The sequence below is a fragment of the Asparagus officinalis genome, chromosome 3 (genome assembly GCF_001876935.1).
Source record: "Asparagus officinalis chromosome 3, Aspof.V1, whole genome shotgun sequence".
Lineage (NCBI taxonomy): Eukaryota > Viridiplantae > Streptophyta > Magnoliopsida > Asparagales > Asparagaceae > Asparagus > Asparagus officinalis.
This window is the reverse complement of record NC_033796.1, coordinates 63,269,722-63,288,389: the sequence shown is the minus strand read 5'-3', so window position 1 is coordinate 63,288,389 and position 18,668 is coordinate 63,269,722. Positions and strand designations below refer to the sequence as shown.

Genomic DNA, 18,668 nt, shown 5'->3' with positions numbered 1-18,668 from the left:
ATGATTTGTTCTCAATTAACAAGTGAGAACACAATAAAGATCACACTAATAAGTGTGTGTGAAAATAGTGAATGAAACTCAATAACTATAACTCAATAAATATAGCTAATCATAATGAAAGTGAAATAATAAGCTATATAGGAAAGAGTTTAGAAAACTTCTCAATGAACAAGGAGAGCTATAGAATTGATGATCTCAATAGAATTTGAAAGACTCTTCTTGTTGTAGAAAAACTTCTCTTGAAAACTGATTAATGAAACAACTCTTAAACAGCTCTTAAACACGATTAATATCTTGTTAAACAACAAACTTGGATTTCTTAGTTATAAAGAGGAAGAGCAGCAATGGGGTGTATATAGCACCCCAATAAAACAGCTAGAAATAAGTAAAAGACCAAAAAAACCCATTTGAAAAACTAGCCATTATGCTCATTCTGACAACTCGGCGGTCGACCGGTCCGGTCGACCGCTTAGTTCAAAAACCCAGAGAACGGAGTTTTAAAGCTGGCGGTCGACCGACGGAAATTTCGGTTGACCGAATGAAAATTTCGGTCGACCGATGGAAATTCCGGTCGACCGGAAAACTCTCTGGAAATTTTCTCAGAAAAGGAACAACTGTCGGTCGACCGTACCGGTCGACCGAAAACTGATATATGCACATTTCCAGGTTTTGGGGTTGGTTAGAAAATCCATAAAAAATATCAAATTCAATCCAAAAATAATGAAACTTTGGGGAAAGTTTCTAAATGATGAAATAAACGTGTTTGAAAAGAAATTTTTGGAAAATCAATTTTCGTTTGTGAAAACTTCCTGTTTTTGAAAAGTGTTCAAAAAACCTGTTTTTCGCGAACATGGAAATTGACATAGAGCTTGTAAACATGTATATATATATATATTGTGCATATATTATATGTATATAAAGAAGTGTGAAAGAGCTGTAAACACGAGATAAAAGTTATTGTAACAACGTTTGAAGAAAAATCATTTATATGATAGAAAACGTCAAAAAAATCGTGTTAAGTGTATATATATTGAGCTTAGATATAATCATACAATATATGTAAGTAAACTTAACAATATACCTAGGTAAAACCACACAATAGAACTTGAATCTTTAACGCTTGATTGACTTGTGTTGAAATACCTGAAAAGAGACCATAAATACAAAAACACTAGAAATCTTATTAGTAATAAATTGTTTGCCAAATCATCATCAAAACTATAGGGTCAACAATCTCTACATAGCTGCTGAAATGGGTCAGAAGTATGCTTATCGCTGTTGTCGGATCGCAACGTCTTGATCTTTCTCCCAGTTTGCAGTTCCAATCTCTTCTTCCACTCCACAAATATATCTAGGATTTCACTCTTTTTTATCATGGTGTACACCCAACAATGTCTAAAATAGTCATCTACAAACATGACGAACCAATGTTGACCACCAAGTAATGGCGTCTTGGTGGAACCCCAAACATCTGTGTGCATGTAGTCTAATATGCCCCTCATCCTATTGATGGCTATCCTGAACTTCATCTTTGTCTTCTTGCCAAGAAAACAATGCTCACAGAACTTAACTTTTTTACTCGTGGCTCCCTTTAATAGTTCATGCTTGCATAAAGCTTGCTGTGAATTTTTACCTGTGTACCCCAACCTATAGTGCCAAAAGCCTGCTAACTTCTTCCTCCGAAATAGCTGAAGCTACCTGGCCAATCTCGGTGCTCCCCTTCAGATAATACAAATTCTTACTACGGACTTCCTTCATCACCACCAAAGATCCCTTTGTAACCTTCGCTACAGCGTTCTCAAATATCATCTTGATACATTCGCCTCCAAAGCTCTAACTAAAATAAAAAAAATTCAACTGAGGAATAAATATCACTTCATTCAATTCATGAACTACTCCATCGTGCATCCGAATCCTGACGGTACCTATCCAACAAATGCCACAGAATTAATCATTTTCCATGACTACCACGCCCCCATCGAGTCTCTCGAACGATGCAAACCAATCTCGTCGGGGAGTCACATGATAAGTAGCACCAGAATCAAGCATCTAATCAAATGTATCCACATGGTTCACCTCTGGAGTAATCAATAGAGAAAAGCACGAATCATTAGAATCATCACATCTCGCGACGTTCACCTCATTGGCCTTCGAGCCCTTCTTCTTGCTATTCTCCTTCTCCTTGAGCTCCGGGCAATCCCTCTTCCAATATCCTTGTTCCTTACAGAACGCACACTGGTTATTCGCTAACTGGTGGTGGCCCCTTGATTTTGACCTGTTCCTATTACCACCTCTTGGATATAGACTTCTACGTACCTTTCGTCGACAAGGCCTCTCCTGAAGTGCTAGCACGAGTAGTCTCTTTGTTCTTCCTCCTCAAATCGTAGTTTGTCAATGCGTTAGTCACTTTACCGTTAGTGATGGAAGATCTCTCATTCAACAAAGTGAGCACGAATGTATCATACTCCTCATCGGGTAAGGAGCCTAACAAGATAATCATCTTGTACTTGTTTGTTATCTTCTCATCCACATTCGCCAAGTCTGACAATAACTTTGTAAAATTGTTCACATTAGTCGCAAGTGAGGTACCCCTGGACATCTGGAATCTGAATAATCTTCACAGCAAGTGCAATCAATTCTCAACACTCTTTGTAAGGTACTTATTGTTAAGAATCTCCCACATCTTCATCGTAGACGTCATCCCAATCACATCGTATTTCAGATCTTATTTCAAACAAGACTTGATCACCCCACAAGCGTTTCTATTTATCTTGTCCCATATCGCCTCATCATATTTCGGTGACCTCTCATGGACTATAATGGTCTCTTCCAAATTTTGGGCATTTAGAGCGTCATGTACGTTGCTCATCCACAAACCAAATTTGATTTTGCCATCATACTTCACCATATTAATTTTAGTGTTTTGAAATCTAACCTAAATTGTACTCGCCATCGTCTTGCTCCTTTCACCAACTTCTTCTCCCATTGCAAACAACTCCAAATTGTAAAGAAAGATTCAAACTTTGATAGAAATTAAGAAAGTACCCGACTGAACTCTAGATAGGATTCCAATACGATCTCCTAACCACACGAGGAAAAGTGAGATCTCCAACGGTAACTCCACAACTCTATCTCTACTGAAGCCTAAAACTCCAAGAACCAAACTTCTACAATGAATCTCCCTCCACCCAAATCTAGAGCTCTGATACCAATTGTTGCGCGCCTTGCAGAAGCGTGTTCGACAACCAAATGAATCGATAAGACACGAGAGAAGAGAACCAAATCAAATCGCGAGTACAATCCACCAAATAGGACACAAATAAAACCAAACACAGAGATTTACATGGTTAGACAATTGCCTACATCCACGGAGAGAGGATGAGGATATTTCACTATATGGAGTAGAAAATAATGGGTTACAATTCACAAAATCACTCAAATATAACCCTAACCAAAGATCTCAACTACCTCATAATATCTCCCTCTCAAGGTGCTCAAAAGTCTCTCCTTTCTCTGATTCAAATGCTCCCTAAAAAATCCTAGAAACGCGTGTTTCTATTTATATGAAAACCAAATCCAAAACCAATCAGGAAAACCAACTCTTGCCCATAACCGCTTCGTGGTCGACCAAACATAACCATGCGGTCGACCGGCCAGAAAGATAAATTCCAGCCCTGTAATCGTGCATGTTTTCGGTCGACCGACCATAAGCGTTTGGTCGACCGACCAGATTTTTGGTCGACCGGTCGAACTCATTCGGTCGATCGACTAGAACAGAGTTTCAGACCCTATAATCCTACCGTCTATCGGTCGACCGGGCTTATGTCGTCGGTCGACGGACCCGTAGCCATACCTATGCACTTCAAATTTCGTGTTCTTCTTTGCTGTTTCTTCAAATTTCATCCTCTTTTCAAAGTTTCCTGAGGTTTTGTGCTAGAATATTTCACCTTTTTCCAACTAAGTATTCGGTATTCCCTCCGATTAATTTTCTCCACACCCTTTTGGTAAAACATTTAAACAACTCTCTGTTTCATTCGATGGCTCATTCCTAGAACCCAACTCATTAATGAAAGTCTCCTGAGGCTTGTCGATGGATCTTTTTGAATGCTCTCTTGGGCTCTCTTCTGCTAAGAGAACACTCACCAGCCATCCCGTCGAAGAAATTCGAAGGATCAAATGTCGAAGTCTGTGAAGCCAAAAGGCCACCAATATTAAAAGGAAGTCCACCCTCACCAGCAGAACATAAATCGATGCTTTCTTAGGTATCGGTCATCCATTTATTCAGAAGAAATTAACTCCCAGTTGGTGATGAGAATGTGGGCCATTTTTTTTGCTTCTCCAAGTGGTATTTTCGAGAAAATATTTTACTGAGGTTGTAACGTCCTCCGCGGCCTTGATGGTGTCCACTGGAAGCTTCATTAATTGCAACGGTCCTAATGACTCAAACAGAAGATTCTCAGACTGCAAGGAAGAGAGAATTTTCGTCAGTTAAATTATTTATTACCATTCCTGTACTAAAATTGATAACGCTCCGAAACAATAAAACCACAAATTAGTCTTGGTACAAAATGCAGGAAGAAGCACTAAGAGCATCTCCAACAGTTTCCCCATCATCTTAATATACTCAATTTTGAGGAATATAGAGCTATTTTTAGGTCCATCGGTTTCTCCATCTCATTCCCTAAAATGGGGATGGAGAAGAAAAAAAGAGGGTCTTTCCCCAAATCTGCAGTAATCTGCAAAAATTCGTCCTTCTCCAAATTCTTGAAAGTAACATTATCATAAATATCTCACATTCTCCAAAGAAGAGAAAAATATATATCTAATACTTTATTGACTTATATATTGTTATAATAAAATATCAAACATTTATTTTCTTAATAATTATTGAGTATGTAGGATGTTTTATAGTATATTGTTATAATAAAATATCAAACATTTATTTTCTTAATAATTATTGAGTATGTAGGATGTTTTATAGTTGTAATAAATGCCTAAATCCCTAAATTTTCTTAATAATTATTGAGTATGTAGGATGTTTTATAGTTGTAATAAATGCCTAAATCCCTAAAATGTGGAAGCTGTTGGATTTGGAACAAATTTTTTTTAGAGAATTTGGCATTTTGCTTCACCATTTTAGAGAAATTATGGTGAAGCTGTTGGAGATGCTCTAACAACAAACCTGCAACTTTTTATCATCCATCGATAATTAAAAGTCAAAAACATGAAACTGATCGCAATTACAAAAAGCATACTACAATCAAAAACTTAGTCCAATAACCTGCCGTTGCATGTAATTCATCTTACTTCTAATCTTAAACATGGCAAGCCTATCAAAATTTAATAAGCCAAAAACAAAAATCTTGTACAGTAAGAAACCTGAACCGCCAACCGGAAACCTTTATTATCTGATGCTAAGAACAAAAACCTAAACGCTCCCAGGTCTAAACACGCGAACAAATAACAAGGGTTATTTGCGTATATACCCCTTACATCATGGGTATTTGCGAAACTACCCCTCAAATTATCAATTTCAGCAAATGATCAAACTTGACTATGTTGTTGATAATTTACACTACGGTTACAAGCTAGCCTATCAAAGTTGATGATTGATTGAATTGAAGGTATCTCTTTTACAAAATTGATGATTTGAGGTGCAGATTTGCAAATACTGAGATTTTTTGGGGGTAGTTTTGCGAATGCCCATGATTTCAAGGGGTATATATGCAAATAACCCAAATAAGAAAAACAAACCATCATCTTGTAATAATGAAGACTGTAATATGATGAATATGAAAACTATCCTGCACTAGTACAAAAGTTTGGGAAAATACTCTCCCAAACGGTTACAACCGTTTGGGCGAGAAAAAACACCCGTTTGGGCTAAAGCCATTGGTGATGACTTTTCCCCAACGGTCGCCCAAACGGTTGTACCCGTTTGGAACTTGTCCCAAACGGGTGCACCCGTTTGGGACCTCGATATATGCCAAACGGTTAAAACCGTTTGGCATATTTTGCGGTCCCAAACGGGTGTACCCGTATGAGACAAGTATTTGGCCAAACGGTTTTAACCGTTTGGCCTATTAAATTTAATATTTTTTTTCATTTCGGCTATTTTATTTATTTACCTGCTTACATTTAATATACACATTTTACACAATGAATCAAAAACATATACATACACAAAAATATCTCAAGCGGTGCTAAATATTCAATATTATATATAAATACACAATAATTACTCAATATGCAATATTAGAGATACATGCACAATAATTACTCAATATCTCACAATGAAAAGCATTCAATATTATATATTTATCTCTAATATCCAAAATATCTCGTACATCCAAAATATAAGATAAGAATAGTCTGATTTATCCAATCAAGGAACAAAAGAAATTCCTCGAAGAATATCCTCTTGGGACAAGCCCGAACGCCTCAAGCCTGTAAATATCCTAGCAAGATTCTCATGTGACAAACCTTGAGCACTGGAAGTAGAAGTGTTAGCAGTCGAAGCAGGACGAATAGAATGAAGTATATCTGTAGCGGGCTGAGGAATTGGAGTCGGACGCGTAAAAGCTGGTGGATCACTACGAGTGGGAGTAGAACGAGTGCCCTGAGAATTAACCTATAAAGTAGTAGCAATGCATGAGTGTATACATGTCTGAGTGTTAAGTTTGTGTGTATGTTTATGTGTATACGTGTATGTATATTTGTGCCAATGTACATGTGTATGCGAGAGTGTGTATGTACCATATTGTTAGTAATCAAATGCATCTGAGACCTAAACTACTCCCTAAGCTCCTCCCTGAGACTATCCATCTCAGCTACCTGAGCTCTAAGATCAACCACCTCGCGACGTAGCTCCTGATTAGAAGTGTCGATTTCTAGTATGGAGGACGCCCTCAATTAAGTCCGAGTGGCACCAATGCCCATGCCTCTTTCATAACCACCATGATGCCCTCCTTGTAGGGAATCTAACATCTGGGTGAAACAAAGTGCATCGTCCTCTGTGCTTGAATCGACCCCTGATAAGGTTGCCTCCTAGGTGACTCGATTCTACAAAATATAAAGTAGTCAACTGTAAGTCGACAATGCAAAAGTAGATATATTTAAGAAAGAAATAAAAAAAATAGAAGTATGATTATAACATAAAAGCAATTCTATCCTTGATATGGATTATAGCAAATGAAGTGTAGATGATTTACTAAAGGCAATATACAGAAATAAACTAGAGTAAGGACTCTAAGTTCAGGTTTATCCTGGTTGAGAGCAGGATTCACCATCTTGTTCGACATTACAAGAGGACCAAGAAGCTTCCTCCTGTCCGGAAACAGTGAGTACATTGTTCCCCTTTCTTCTTAAACTCAAATTGCATATATGTGACTATGATTAGTTTTTACATGGCAAGCGTTATTAAGTTCAAATGATTACAGAAGATTGTTTTTTTTTCATTTTGGAGTTTCATGTCTTTGCTTCCTATTCTGCCTTATGTTTAACCTGTAGTGATCACTGACATTATTGGCGACGTTGTTAACTTTTCCAACTGGTAAAGGGTGAATCATGTGTTCTGTAGCAGATACACAACAGTGTGTATCTGCTGTGTCTCTGTAGATACACACAGCTGTGTATCTGCAGCTGTGTGTATCTGCTGCAGATACACAACAGTTTGTATCTATTGTGTATCTGCAGATACACAGCAGTGTATCTATAGCAGATACACACTGCAGATACATAGCATTTGTGTATCTACTGTGTATCTGCAGCAGATACACACTGCTGTGTATCTGCTGTAGATACACTGCTGTGTATCTGCATGTGTATCTGTAGCAGATACACAGCATGTGTGTATCTGCTGTAGAAACACTGCAGTGTGTATCTGCTATAGATACACTGCTGTGTATCTTCTACAGATACACTGTTGTGTATCTTCTAAAAAGAGGTCATGTGAGGAAGTTCCTTTTGGGTTCAATGTTAACAAGCATGATGTTAACAAGCATGATGATGATGTATAGTTTTCATGCTCAGAAACAACTTGAATTGAACTTAATAAACAAATATCATTTACACACAGGAAATCAACTTAAAAAATAAATATCATTTACACATAGGGAATCAAATTTAGGTTAGGAAGAATGAATTGAGAACTGGAACATGGGGTAAAATAATTAGTTTTGTTAAATCTAGAAAGAAAAAACATATTTATGGGGACAAAAATCAAGAAATTTGGTTGTAGTAAACATATTTTCATCCAGAAGACTTACACAATACTCAGTGTTGTTCTCCGGGTATGTATACTCTCCAGTGATCTTATTTACTGATGACGAGTGGGTACCCAAATATAGTTTCAACATTGTAGGTATGTCACCATCCTCAATGATTTGACATTTCTACAATTCACCAAAAAATTGCTCTATAATTGATGAAATCATTGAGAATTATAAAATATGAATTTTAAATAGCTTTAAGAAGCAAATTTACCAATCGATCAATAGCCCGACACATGTTCCTCGAGCCACCTGTATAGGTTGCTCGACTATGCAAATTTGACGCCCGATTCTGCGCATTACGTCTTGCCTCATCCTGCATGTTATTATCATATTTAGATTTGTAATCAAACAAAGGAAAAATTATAATTACCTACTAAACATTTGATTTTAGTTTAAACTATACACCTTCTTGTCCTCTGAATCATAATAAGCACACAAATTAGCCCATGAGTCTCTATCAATCCAAGAAAATGCTAGAGTAGTCCAAAGAGCCTCCCCCTCTGCTTCGGGAGTATTTTTCAACACCTCAAAACATTCTTGTTTTACCTGACACCTATTATACCGGACCCTCTCTTGCAACTGAGACTTCATTACTCGATAAACAATATTACGGGAGAGAGGCTGATTAGGATCCAGGGAGATAAACTCATAATCCTTCTGAATATTCAATAAATGAATCACATGGTTAAAATAGATTGTACCTAATGATAACAAATTAATCAGATAAATATATTTATACCTGACATCTTATAAAGAAATTGTCAAATGACCTATTATGTTTATCGCCCCATTCTAAATGAAGAGGATATTTGCAGTACACACGGCTCTCCACCCACACATACTTTCCCCATTTCTCAGCATACTCACTGATGGGGCGGCCCCTATTATTGAGCTACAGAGGCCATGCCTTCTCTCCCTTTTCAGCATCAGGTTTCAGGTTAGGTTTAGTATTGGAGCCTCGAGTGTGAACAGAGGATTATGACTGCACTATATGCGATGAGACAAATATGATATTAGATAATATTAAGAATAATAAATAATATAAATTAAAATGATATATTTACACAAACAGCTACGTCCATCGCCCTGTCGCTCCGCACGTCTCAGAGCACGATTAGGACGCAGATTAAAAGAGTGTTTTGGAACACATGCCGGTGCAGATATAGATGCAGCTAGACAATAAAAATTATTTATGTATGTTCAAACTGCATGATCTGAGTTAGCAGCTTAAGTAATTACTAAAAACAAACAATAAACAATATAATTGATTAGAAGATGACGAAAACAACTACATTAATATCACATATAGGCAAATCCATATTTTCAAGAAGGCCAACTAATATATATATTATCCTGCTCCACCCCTGCTTCTTTGCACTAGATTTTTCATAAATAACTTTTCTTGTAGTCTTTTGGGTTAACAAATTAATTGGTTTTATTCCAACTGTGTACATTTTGTATCTGCTGCAGACACACACAGCAGATACATAGCAGATACACACTACTGTATATTTGTTGTGTATCTGCAGTAGATACACAGCAGTGTGTATCTACTGTGTATCTGCAGATACACACACCTGCAGATTTGCTGTGCATCTGTAGATACACAACAGTGTGTATCTACAGCAGATACATAACAATGTGTATCTGCTGTGTATTTGCAGATACACAGTAGATACACATGCTATTAATTTCTCCTAGAGTTTTTTTGGCATTAATCTGATTATCAAATGCATTGCCAATCAACTTCGCATAGTTAGTTAGCTAGTTAGCGTGGCTTCACACTGCAAGATGCTAATAATGTGTGATAGTCTTGAGGAAATTTTATGCATGATAATATTCTAGTTCAGTTTTGAGGAAAATTTATGCATGATAACGTGCTAGTTCTAAGGAAAGTTATGGCTGCTAATGCTGATGCATAAACCTGTTAAATTTAATTCAAACTATGCTACACAAGCCACGTCCATTACTGTACAACTAAAGCGATCATAATGAGCAATTAAGTATACACAAAGCAAACTAATTCATTTTTCTTAAATAAACATCTAAATTCAGCCTAATATTTTCCAATGCAAAATGCAACCCTCTACTTCTCGCAATAAATAGATTGGATAACATAAGTTTATAAAGGGAGCAGGCAGATTATAGTAATTTGTGCAAACACCGGTGCACATGTGTGGGTAAGATGATTAAAAGACAGAATTGGGACGCTAATAATAGGTGAACTTGTAAAGAAGTCTTTTAAAATTATGTAAGAGATAGAAGCATTATGTAAGCATTTCTTAGCAAAGAGCACATTTATCACCAAAAGATAATGAAGAAAGATACTGACCTGATGATTGTCTAGAAGGTATGGAGTGTGAAGGGGGGGTTGTGTGTAAATCATTTTCTTGTGTAGGTGCTTGTTGATTTGCGTTTATATCTATGTAAGAGATAGATTGCAAATAAAAAACTTTTTTGCAACTGATTAGATTTTTATAAGTAAAGGATAAAGATTTGGTGTCATGTTAAAACAGAATCAAAAGAAAAAAAATAGTTACCTCTAACTGGAGTAGACTCCCCAATGCTAGGTATGGATGTAGCAACATGAGCAGATTCAAGTTTTCTCCTACGCTCTCTCACCTGACACTACAGGTCTCCGTGCTGTGTATCTGTAGCAGATTCAAGTTCTCTCTTACTCTTTCTCACCTGACGTTGCAGGTCTCCGCGATGTAGAATTCTACGTGATTTGCTTCGTGATGGAACTCCAGACATATTCATCAAGCCCTATAAAGAATTTTACAATTCATATAAGATATATGTGAAATAGACATATTTATCAAGTTGAAGATATAATTTTAAACAACATGATTTTTATAATGGCTACCTTTTTCGCTTTACAGAAGTGTTAGGTTCTACAGATTCCGTAGAAGTTGTAGTAATATCTACAAGTATTTCACTATTCAAATCATTCCTAACTCATGAAATTTTATCATACTCAGGAGATTTATCTTGACATACAACCCCTCCCTTCTCAAATTCTTCGTCATCATTGATCTCTACGACCTCCGAATCTATGAACTGTGGGACGTCATAAGTATCCCTGGGCCTCCATTAACATACAACACTCCACCCCGAATGCCTTAAGCACTTTGAGTAGTATACTTGAAATGCTTGTTCTGGAAATATAAATGGATCGTCCTCAAAGGAAAAACGTGTGGTGTTTACACTCGTCAATCCATATTCATCTACCCAAATCCCGTAATTGTCTCTCCACTTACCAGTTCTAGTCTTCATATCATACCAAACACATTGAAAGACAAGTGCATCCTGCTCGACCTGGATAGTTGATACCAAGTATGTTATCAATGTATACATAGTATATCTCGTCATTAGTGCCTAGGGTTGTAATTCCACTATTTTGAGTGGTTCGAGATTCATCTATAGACTTGATTTCAAACTTGTAACCTCCAACATCGAATCCTTTATAGTATTTAACTTCAGCATCTGGAAGTGTAGCCAAATATCCAAGTTCCTTATCTAATATCAATTCTACACTAGGTAATCGGTTCTGGCAAAAAGGTCAATATGGCAATTACATAAAGATGTTAGATTAAATTGAATGAATAAGTTAAAAAATGAGAAAATAGAAATCTTACATAATGTTTAAACCAATTGCAAAAATTATCTTGATGATGTGTTTCAACTCGTGCCTCATTCCAATTACTATGCATTGCACGTATTTCATCCTTGTGTATTCTAATGTCAAAAAATAGTAGGTAATGTGAGAAGTATATTTGGGTGTAGTAAACATATATAGCATTATGTGAAATAGACATACTCTCTAACTTCTCCAAGGCATTCGATATTGAGAAGGATAAATTGATAAATCTTGTTGATAAATGCGAGATTCAATCTATTGTAATCTGGCTTTTTTGATGGACCATCATGAATCACAAGAGGTATGTTGAGTTTTGCCTTAATGTCTTCATCCAGATAACGGGAATAAAAAGTGGTTACTTCCTCTAGCAGATAACCTTCCATAATAGAACCCTCGGGTCGATTTCAATTGCGAATGTAATTTTTCAAAGTGAGAAAGTACCTACAAAAGCTTACACTAAATCACCACATCTAAGATGTAAAATAAAAATATATCGATTACGTTAACTATAAAACTAAAGATACCTTTCGATGGGGTACATCCATCGATATTGTACTGGTCCGACAAGGCTAGCCTCGGTTGCAAGATGAACAATCAAGTGTATAATGATATCAAAGAATGATGGTGGAAAAATCCGCTCAAGCTTGTAAAAAATTAAGGGAATTTTAGCGTCTAGCTTCTTCAACTTATCATCCTCGATGTTTTTAGTACACAATTCCTGAAAGAATCTGCAAAAATCGTTTATCACTAAACCGACTGATTTAGGGAGAGAAGTCCTGAGAGAGAGTGGAAGAAGATGCTCCATAATAATATATCACTAAACCGACTGATTTAGGGAGAGAAGTCCTGAGAGAGAGTGGAAGAAGATGCTCCATAATAATATGGTGATCATGACTCTTCAACCCTTCGATCTTGCCTTTACCATAATAATATGGTGATCATGACTCTTCAACCCTTCGATCTTGCCTTTAACAATCTTTATCTTCTTACCAAATGATCCTGAAAACCCTGTAGGAACCTTCAACTCATGTAACACCTAAAGAAATTATTTCTTTTCATCTAGTGACATGTGATACACAGCATTGGGGAGTACAAATTGGTCAAGATTGACTGCCTTCGGTATAGGATGCAACTCTTTTCTAATGTTCCACGCCTGCAGATCCCTTCGAGCTTTAAGGTTATCTTTTGATGTTCCATATTTACAGAGAAGTAAGTTAAGTATGATCATTACTTTGCTAAAATATGGATTTAGGAATAAGCTAAGCATGGATTTAGGAATAAGCTAAGCATGATCATTACTTTGCTTCGAATATAAGGTTACAATTAAAAGCCAAAAAGGAACATGTTCATCTAATAGCAACTCCTCTATTCTCATTCCTTAATCATGTGACATCATTATCCCTCAATAGTCTTGTATTTTATCAATACTAAAAATCTTGGAGGAAAAGATGCACTCGGATAACTTAGTAAAATGAACTAAAGACTCTTAAAACTCTAAACCAATCCAGATAAAGGCATTGCTTTCTCCTTGTCCATTGGTGTTCATGTTAGTTCCTTAAATTAAAGATTTGTTTTCATTAAAGCTTCATATGTCTTTTTAGAACAACATAAAATGTTCCCAAGTGAATATTGACGTCAATGTGTAGTCTCAACAAGTACAAGCCAAGGATGCTCTAAGAGGTGTTTAATACACTGGTTTAAAGGCAGTCACACAGAATAAAAAGACTTCAATAGAAAGAACTCAAAGTATCGATGATTTAGCTTAAACATACAAGAAAATATAATAAAAAGAAAACCGTGTGCAACCGTTAAGGAATAGCCGAAGGCATATACACCACACAACAACAGCAACAATATATAAATTAGCATTCTATATATCTCAATTTGATGTAAGTTAACATAATAATATCTAGTATGAGGGTAGGAGCTCTAACATAATACAATCAAGGGCCGAGTGCTTTACGTGAGATATCCCTGTCTATAACGAACACAAATTAATTAGGTTTAGGGTTTTGTTGAGAGTAGATAATATTAGTTTACAGAGGATAAAGGGGCGACCTAAGGATGAGACAGTGGAGGCACGCGGTGGAGGAGGAGGCGGAGAAGCAACACGACCCGAACCTACGAATTGGCAAAGACCAACGCTAAGAAGGAATCGATGGAGGCAGAGGAGGAGACGGCGGAGGATTGAGAGCGGCGCAAAGATGAGGTGGCAGAGGATTACGAGGGGAGACGAAGATGAGGCGGAGGTGCGTCCGGCGAAGATGAGGCAGAGGTGAAGATCAGGAAAAAATCAGGAGTAGATGAGGGAGGTGGAGCGAAGATCACGAGTAGATGAGGCAGAGGGGAATTTGGGGATCGATGAAATATTTGGCGCCGCGCAGGTGAAATTTGGAGGACGAGCGGGTCTCCAAAGGCAATTTTTTTTAACCCTAGCATAACTCCCAAACAGTTTTAACCTGTTTGGGCTGAAATATCCCAAACGATTTAACCCGTTTGGGAGTGCCGTTTGGGTTTATCTAATAGTCCAAACGGTTGTAATCGTTTGGAATAATTAACTCAGACGGTTTAAACCATTTAAGCTATTTTGACTTGTCCGAACGGTTCTAATAATCGTTTGGGCAGACCTATTTTGTACTAGTGCTGGTTATCACAAACAAAATAATAATAATAATAAATAAGAAAAACATCCGATCCAAATCATCACACAGCTATAAAAACTAAAACTAATTCAAAATATCTTCAGACCCAATTTAAAAGTTAAAACAATGCCAGTCAATCAAGAATCGAGTCAAACAAAAAAAAAAAATTCAAAGATGAAACTTACGTGTTAACGATGAGCATCACGAAGCTTCTTGATTCTGACAACCTTTCGAACAGTGTCTCTCTGCTCATCGATCCCGTCAAGAAGCGCACTAGTCTCTTCATAGCTGTATTTGTTCTCTGATTTCTGCTGCATTTTCTCTAATTCTTTCATTGCTCCTTTTTCTTCTTTTTGTCTTGCAGTTATTAATTCTTTCAGAAACGCAGGTATATGGAAACTTATGAATCCTAAACCAACTAGAATTGAGTAACAAAGTGAAGCCGTATTTGGAAAGTTGCAGTCCTTGTAGGATTAGGTGTGATCATGAAATAGACCGTTTTAGGAAATACTTGATTATTTGCAGCCCAACTTCAAATTATGGATAGTGGTTCACTAACTTGACCCAAATCTTGAAAACCTTGATTACTCATAGGGTTTTTTACATATCTACCCCTCATGTCACTCACATTTGCAAATTCCCCCAACATGTATAACTTGGCTAATTTAACCCCAGATTTTACCAAATAGGATGCTTTCTTGTTTTTTACATGGTGTCTAGACATCTTCGTGGCGCATAGGATGCGATTGATTAAACCAGATTACTTTTTTTTGTCAGTTCTTTTCCCTGTACATATATGGTCTGCCTAAACTGACCAAAATTTTAAGTAGTTGTTTTTTATGTTAGTCCCTAAATTCTTTAGTAATTTAATATTAGTCCCTCAAATCTTCATATAGTGGTTAGTTCTTCAAATCTTCATTATCTGCTGATATAAGTCCTTTACGCCCTGTTTGGCAAGAGGATAAATGAAGGAATAAGTGAGTTTAACCTGTCATTAGCTTGCCAAACAGAAAAAAAACGAGAAGGGCTAACAAACCCGCACGTGAGCCTCTTTCCCCATTTAACCCGTCATAAGAGGGGATAACAATTCCACGAAAAATGGCGGAACAAAGCTTGTTCCACCTTCTCACACGAGGGTAGGGGCGGAAATTTTTCAGTTCCAGATCTCGCAACGGAATTAGGGAATCATTAGGGAATCATAGTTAGATTACCCTAACCATGGTTAGCTAGCCAGCAATATAACCCTGGTGATGAGTTAGCCCTACTCAAGTGTCATCACCCCCTCTCTTCATTTCTCACTCTAATTAATCTTGTAAAATAGCTGTTGAATCTTAATTAGGACCTTGAAATAGCCATTGAATTTTAAGACTAGGGTGTTTTCTACTAGGGGGGAAAATAAAAATGAAAGTAAAATGAGAAATGGAATTAGCTTTTGGATGGATTTAATGGGATTGGATTGGGAGAGTTATTAACAGGTTCACGTATATTAGGTGAGGATCATTAATGTCAATTTAGGATTGGGATTAAAGTTTATGGAATATATCGTTTCTTTATAACTCCAACTAACCCGGGGAACTATATCAACACAATTTTAAGATTTGAGCGACTAATATGAAAATATGAAGATTTGAGGGATTAATATAAAATTATTAAAGATTTAAGGGACTGATATCGGAAAACTACTCAAATAATACGCTTTGTATGAGTGTTTAAATTTATAACAATAACGCTGCATTGTGGGAGATATTTATTATTGCCGGACACTTAACGTTGCAAATGTGTTTATCACAGCGACGTCACACTCCCATTATGTTTATTGATTAAGAAGAATGTACAATCTTCGTCAGTCATGCAAAAGATTCATTACCACTGTAGATATCGAGATTTTGTTGAAATTTGTTGAAGATGTTGAAGTTAATCCTAATTCTAAAAGAATTGAAATTGAGTTTATTATCTATAGAAATTCACCTCTTTTATAAGAGTTTGTTTTAATAGGAATTAGTTCATATTATTTATCTATAGGCTTAGAGTAGTTTGGCTTTAGAGTTCTTATTATATTAGAACTCTTGATAGATGAATTTTGTAAGTCTTTAAATAGGCATTCATGCATCCTTGTACAAAAAAAAAAAAGAAATAAAAAGAAAACGTGTATTGTAGCAGCAACCAAAACAAAACAGAAAGCATACATTTAGTTGTTCTTCCTTTTGTATCTTTTCTTATATTTTGATTATTTAATTGCCTCTTTGTTAGTAGTTGATCCAATAGTGGTATTAGAGCCATGAACAATCTAAACGAGACGGCGTCGCCTGCTATTCCTAGATTGGATGAGAAGAATTATCACTGGTGGAGAGTGTAGATGAAGGTATTGTTTGAATATCAATATATATTGGGTGTCGCAGAGAACGAATTTGCCGATCTCGTAGATAACACAAGTGAAGCTGAGAAGAAAGCCTATAGTGAGATCAAGAAGAAGGATCGAATCGTGTTATTCTATATCTATCAAGGAGTGAATGCTTCAAATTTTAAAAAGATCGACGGAGCAACTACAACAAAGCAAGCGTGGGATACTTTGGAGACGTCGTACCATGGAGTTGAAAAAGTAAAAAAAGTTAGGCTTCAAACATTAAGATGTTAATTTAAAATTTTACAGATGGAATCCTCTGAAAATGTTGCAGATTATGTGACTCGAGTACTTGATTTGACAAATCAAATAAAAATAAACATGGAGAACGTTGTAGATTTAGCAATTGTGGAGAAATTATTACGATCTCTTATAACAAAATTTGATCATATCGTGGTGTAAATCGAAGAATCGAAGGATTTGTCCAAGATAATAGTTGATGAATTGATGGGTACCTTACAAGTTCACGAGCAATGCATGAACGAGAGTTCAACTGAGAAGCCCCTTGAGAAAACTTTTCAAAGTCAAGTTTTTATAAAAAATAACAAAGGAGCGCAGTACGAAAGACACCAGTGAGGAGGAAATTCCTGTGGCAGAGGACGAGGATACGAGAACTACAACAACCGAGGACGCACATACTTCAATAGTCAAGGACGTGGTAGTTATAACAATAATAAAAGAGATGACAACAATCATAGAAGCAATTATCAATCAAATTCAAATTATCGAGATCGAGGTCGAGGTTTTTGACGTGGTAGAGGAAATTTTAATAAATCAAATAGTGAATGCTACATATGTCACAGATATGGCCACTATGTAATGATACAGGTGTATCTTCTCTCTGCTTCGGGAGCTTAGCGATCCTTATGGGAGCATGAGGTTAGATGATTTTCATGGTAGTTTGAGAATAGATGCGTGGGTGGAGCCGTTGGTGGCGGTGAAAGAGGTCAAAGCAAGAAAATCAGAAGAAATCAGGAAATAGAAAAATAGGCTCTGGCCGATCGACCGAATGGTTCACATCGATCAATGTCAGTAGTTCGAAAACGTGCACGCTGCAGGCTCTAAAAATGAGCACTCTGGCCGGTCGACCGCACTGCACTTACCGTTTGACCGGATCGGGTTCCTGGGTGATTCGGGATTCCTGATTGATCCGTATTCCAAGTTGATTGGGGTTGGTTATTTACTTAGGCGTCAAAAATTTCCTATAGGTTCCCGCACGCAGTTCGAGACGAAGAGAAGGCGATGAACGTTATCATCCGAGTCAAAGAGGATCATCCAATTCTGTAAAGGAGCTCATGAAGCAAGTTGACGAAGCATACGAAGTAAAGAAGCGCACGAAGCGAGTCGACGAAGCGTACGAAGCAAAGAAGCATGCGAAACGGCAAAACGACGAAAAAAATGAACACCAGAAGTGTGTTTTGCACATGTGCGAAACAAACAATTGTGTTTCGCGCACATATGCAAAACACACAATTGTGTTTCGCGCACATGTGTGAAACACACAAGTATGTTTCGCACATGTAAACTCCCGAGATGCGTTTTTTGATGGTTTTTATCGGTTTTGACGGTTCCAGTGGCTTCCTAACTACCTTGGGTTATTCTTAAATATGGGAGAACCCTTTCTAACTGAAGATAGGTTCAAATCGTGGATTTCTATCCACAAACATGACATTCAAGCCCTATAAATACCCCCCTTTGTGCAATTGTGAAGA

General features: G+C 36.9%; 1 protein-coding gene and 1 long non-coding RNA gene across 3 annotated transcripts; both read right to left on the bottom strand.

Annotated features, from left to right (window-relative positions):
- LOC109832315 lies at nt 6,356–8,918 on the bottom strand. 2 transcript variants are annotated; one of them, XR_002244697.1, is made up of 5 exons: nt 8,679–8,918; nt 8,485–8,586; nt 8,268–8,393; nt 6,757–7,062; nt 6,356–6,631 (listed from the first exon to the last, which is right to left on the bottom strand). XR_002244697.1 is itself a non-coding variant. In XM_020399732.1 (4 exons), exons 1-4 carry the CDS (start codon nt 8,862–8,864, stop codon nt 7,048–7,050), a joined length of 429 nt encoding a protein of 142 aa, XP_020255321.1. In that variant the 5' UTR covers nt 8,865–8,918; the 3' UTR covers nt 6,642–7,047. The 2 variants fall into 2 exon arrangements, 1 of the variants encoding a protein (XP_020255321.1); XM_020399732.1 differs by lacking the exon at nt 6,356–6,631 and having other exon boundaries at nt 6,642–7,062.
- Nucleotides 9,979–14,312, bottom strand: LOC109832314. Its single transcript, XR_002244696.1, has 3 exons — nt 13,972–14,312; nt 10,814–11,039; nt 9,979–10,695 (listed from the first exon to the last, which is right to left on the bottom strand). It is a non-coding gene; the product is annotated as an uncharacterized LOC109832314 (long non-coding RNA).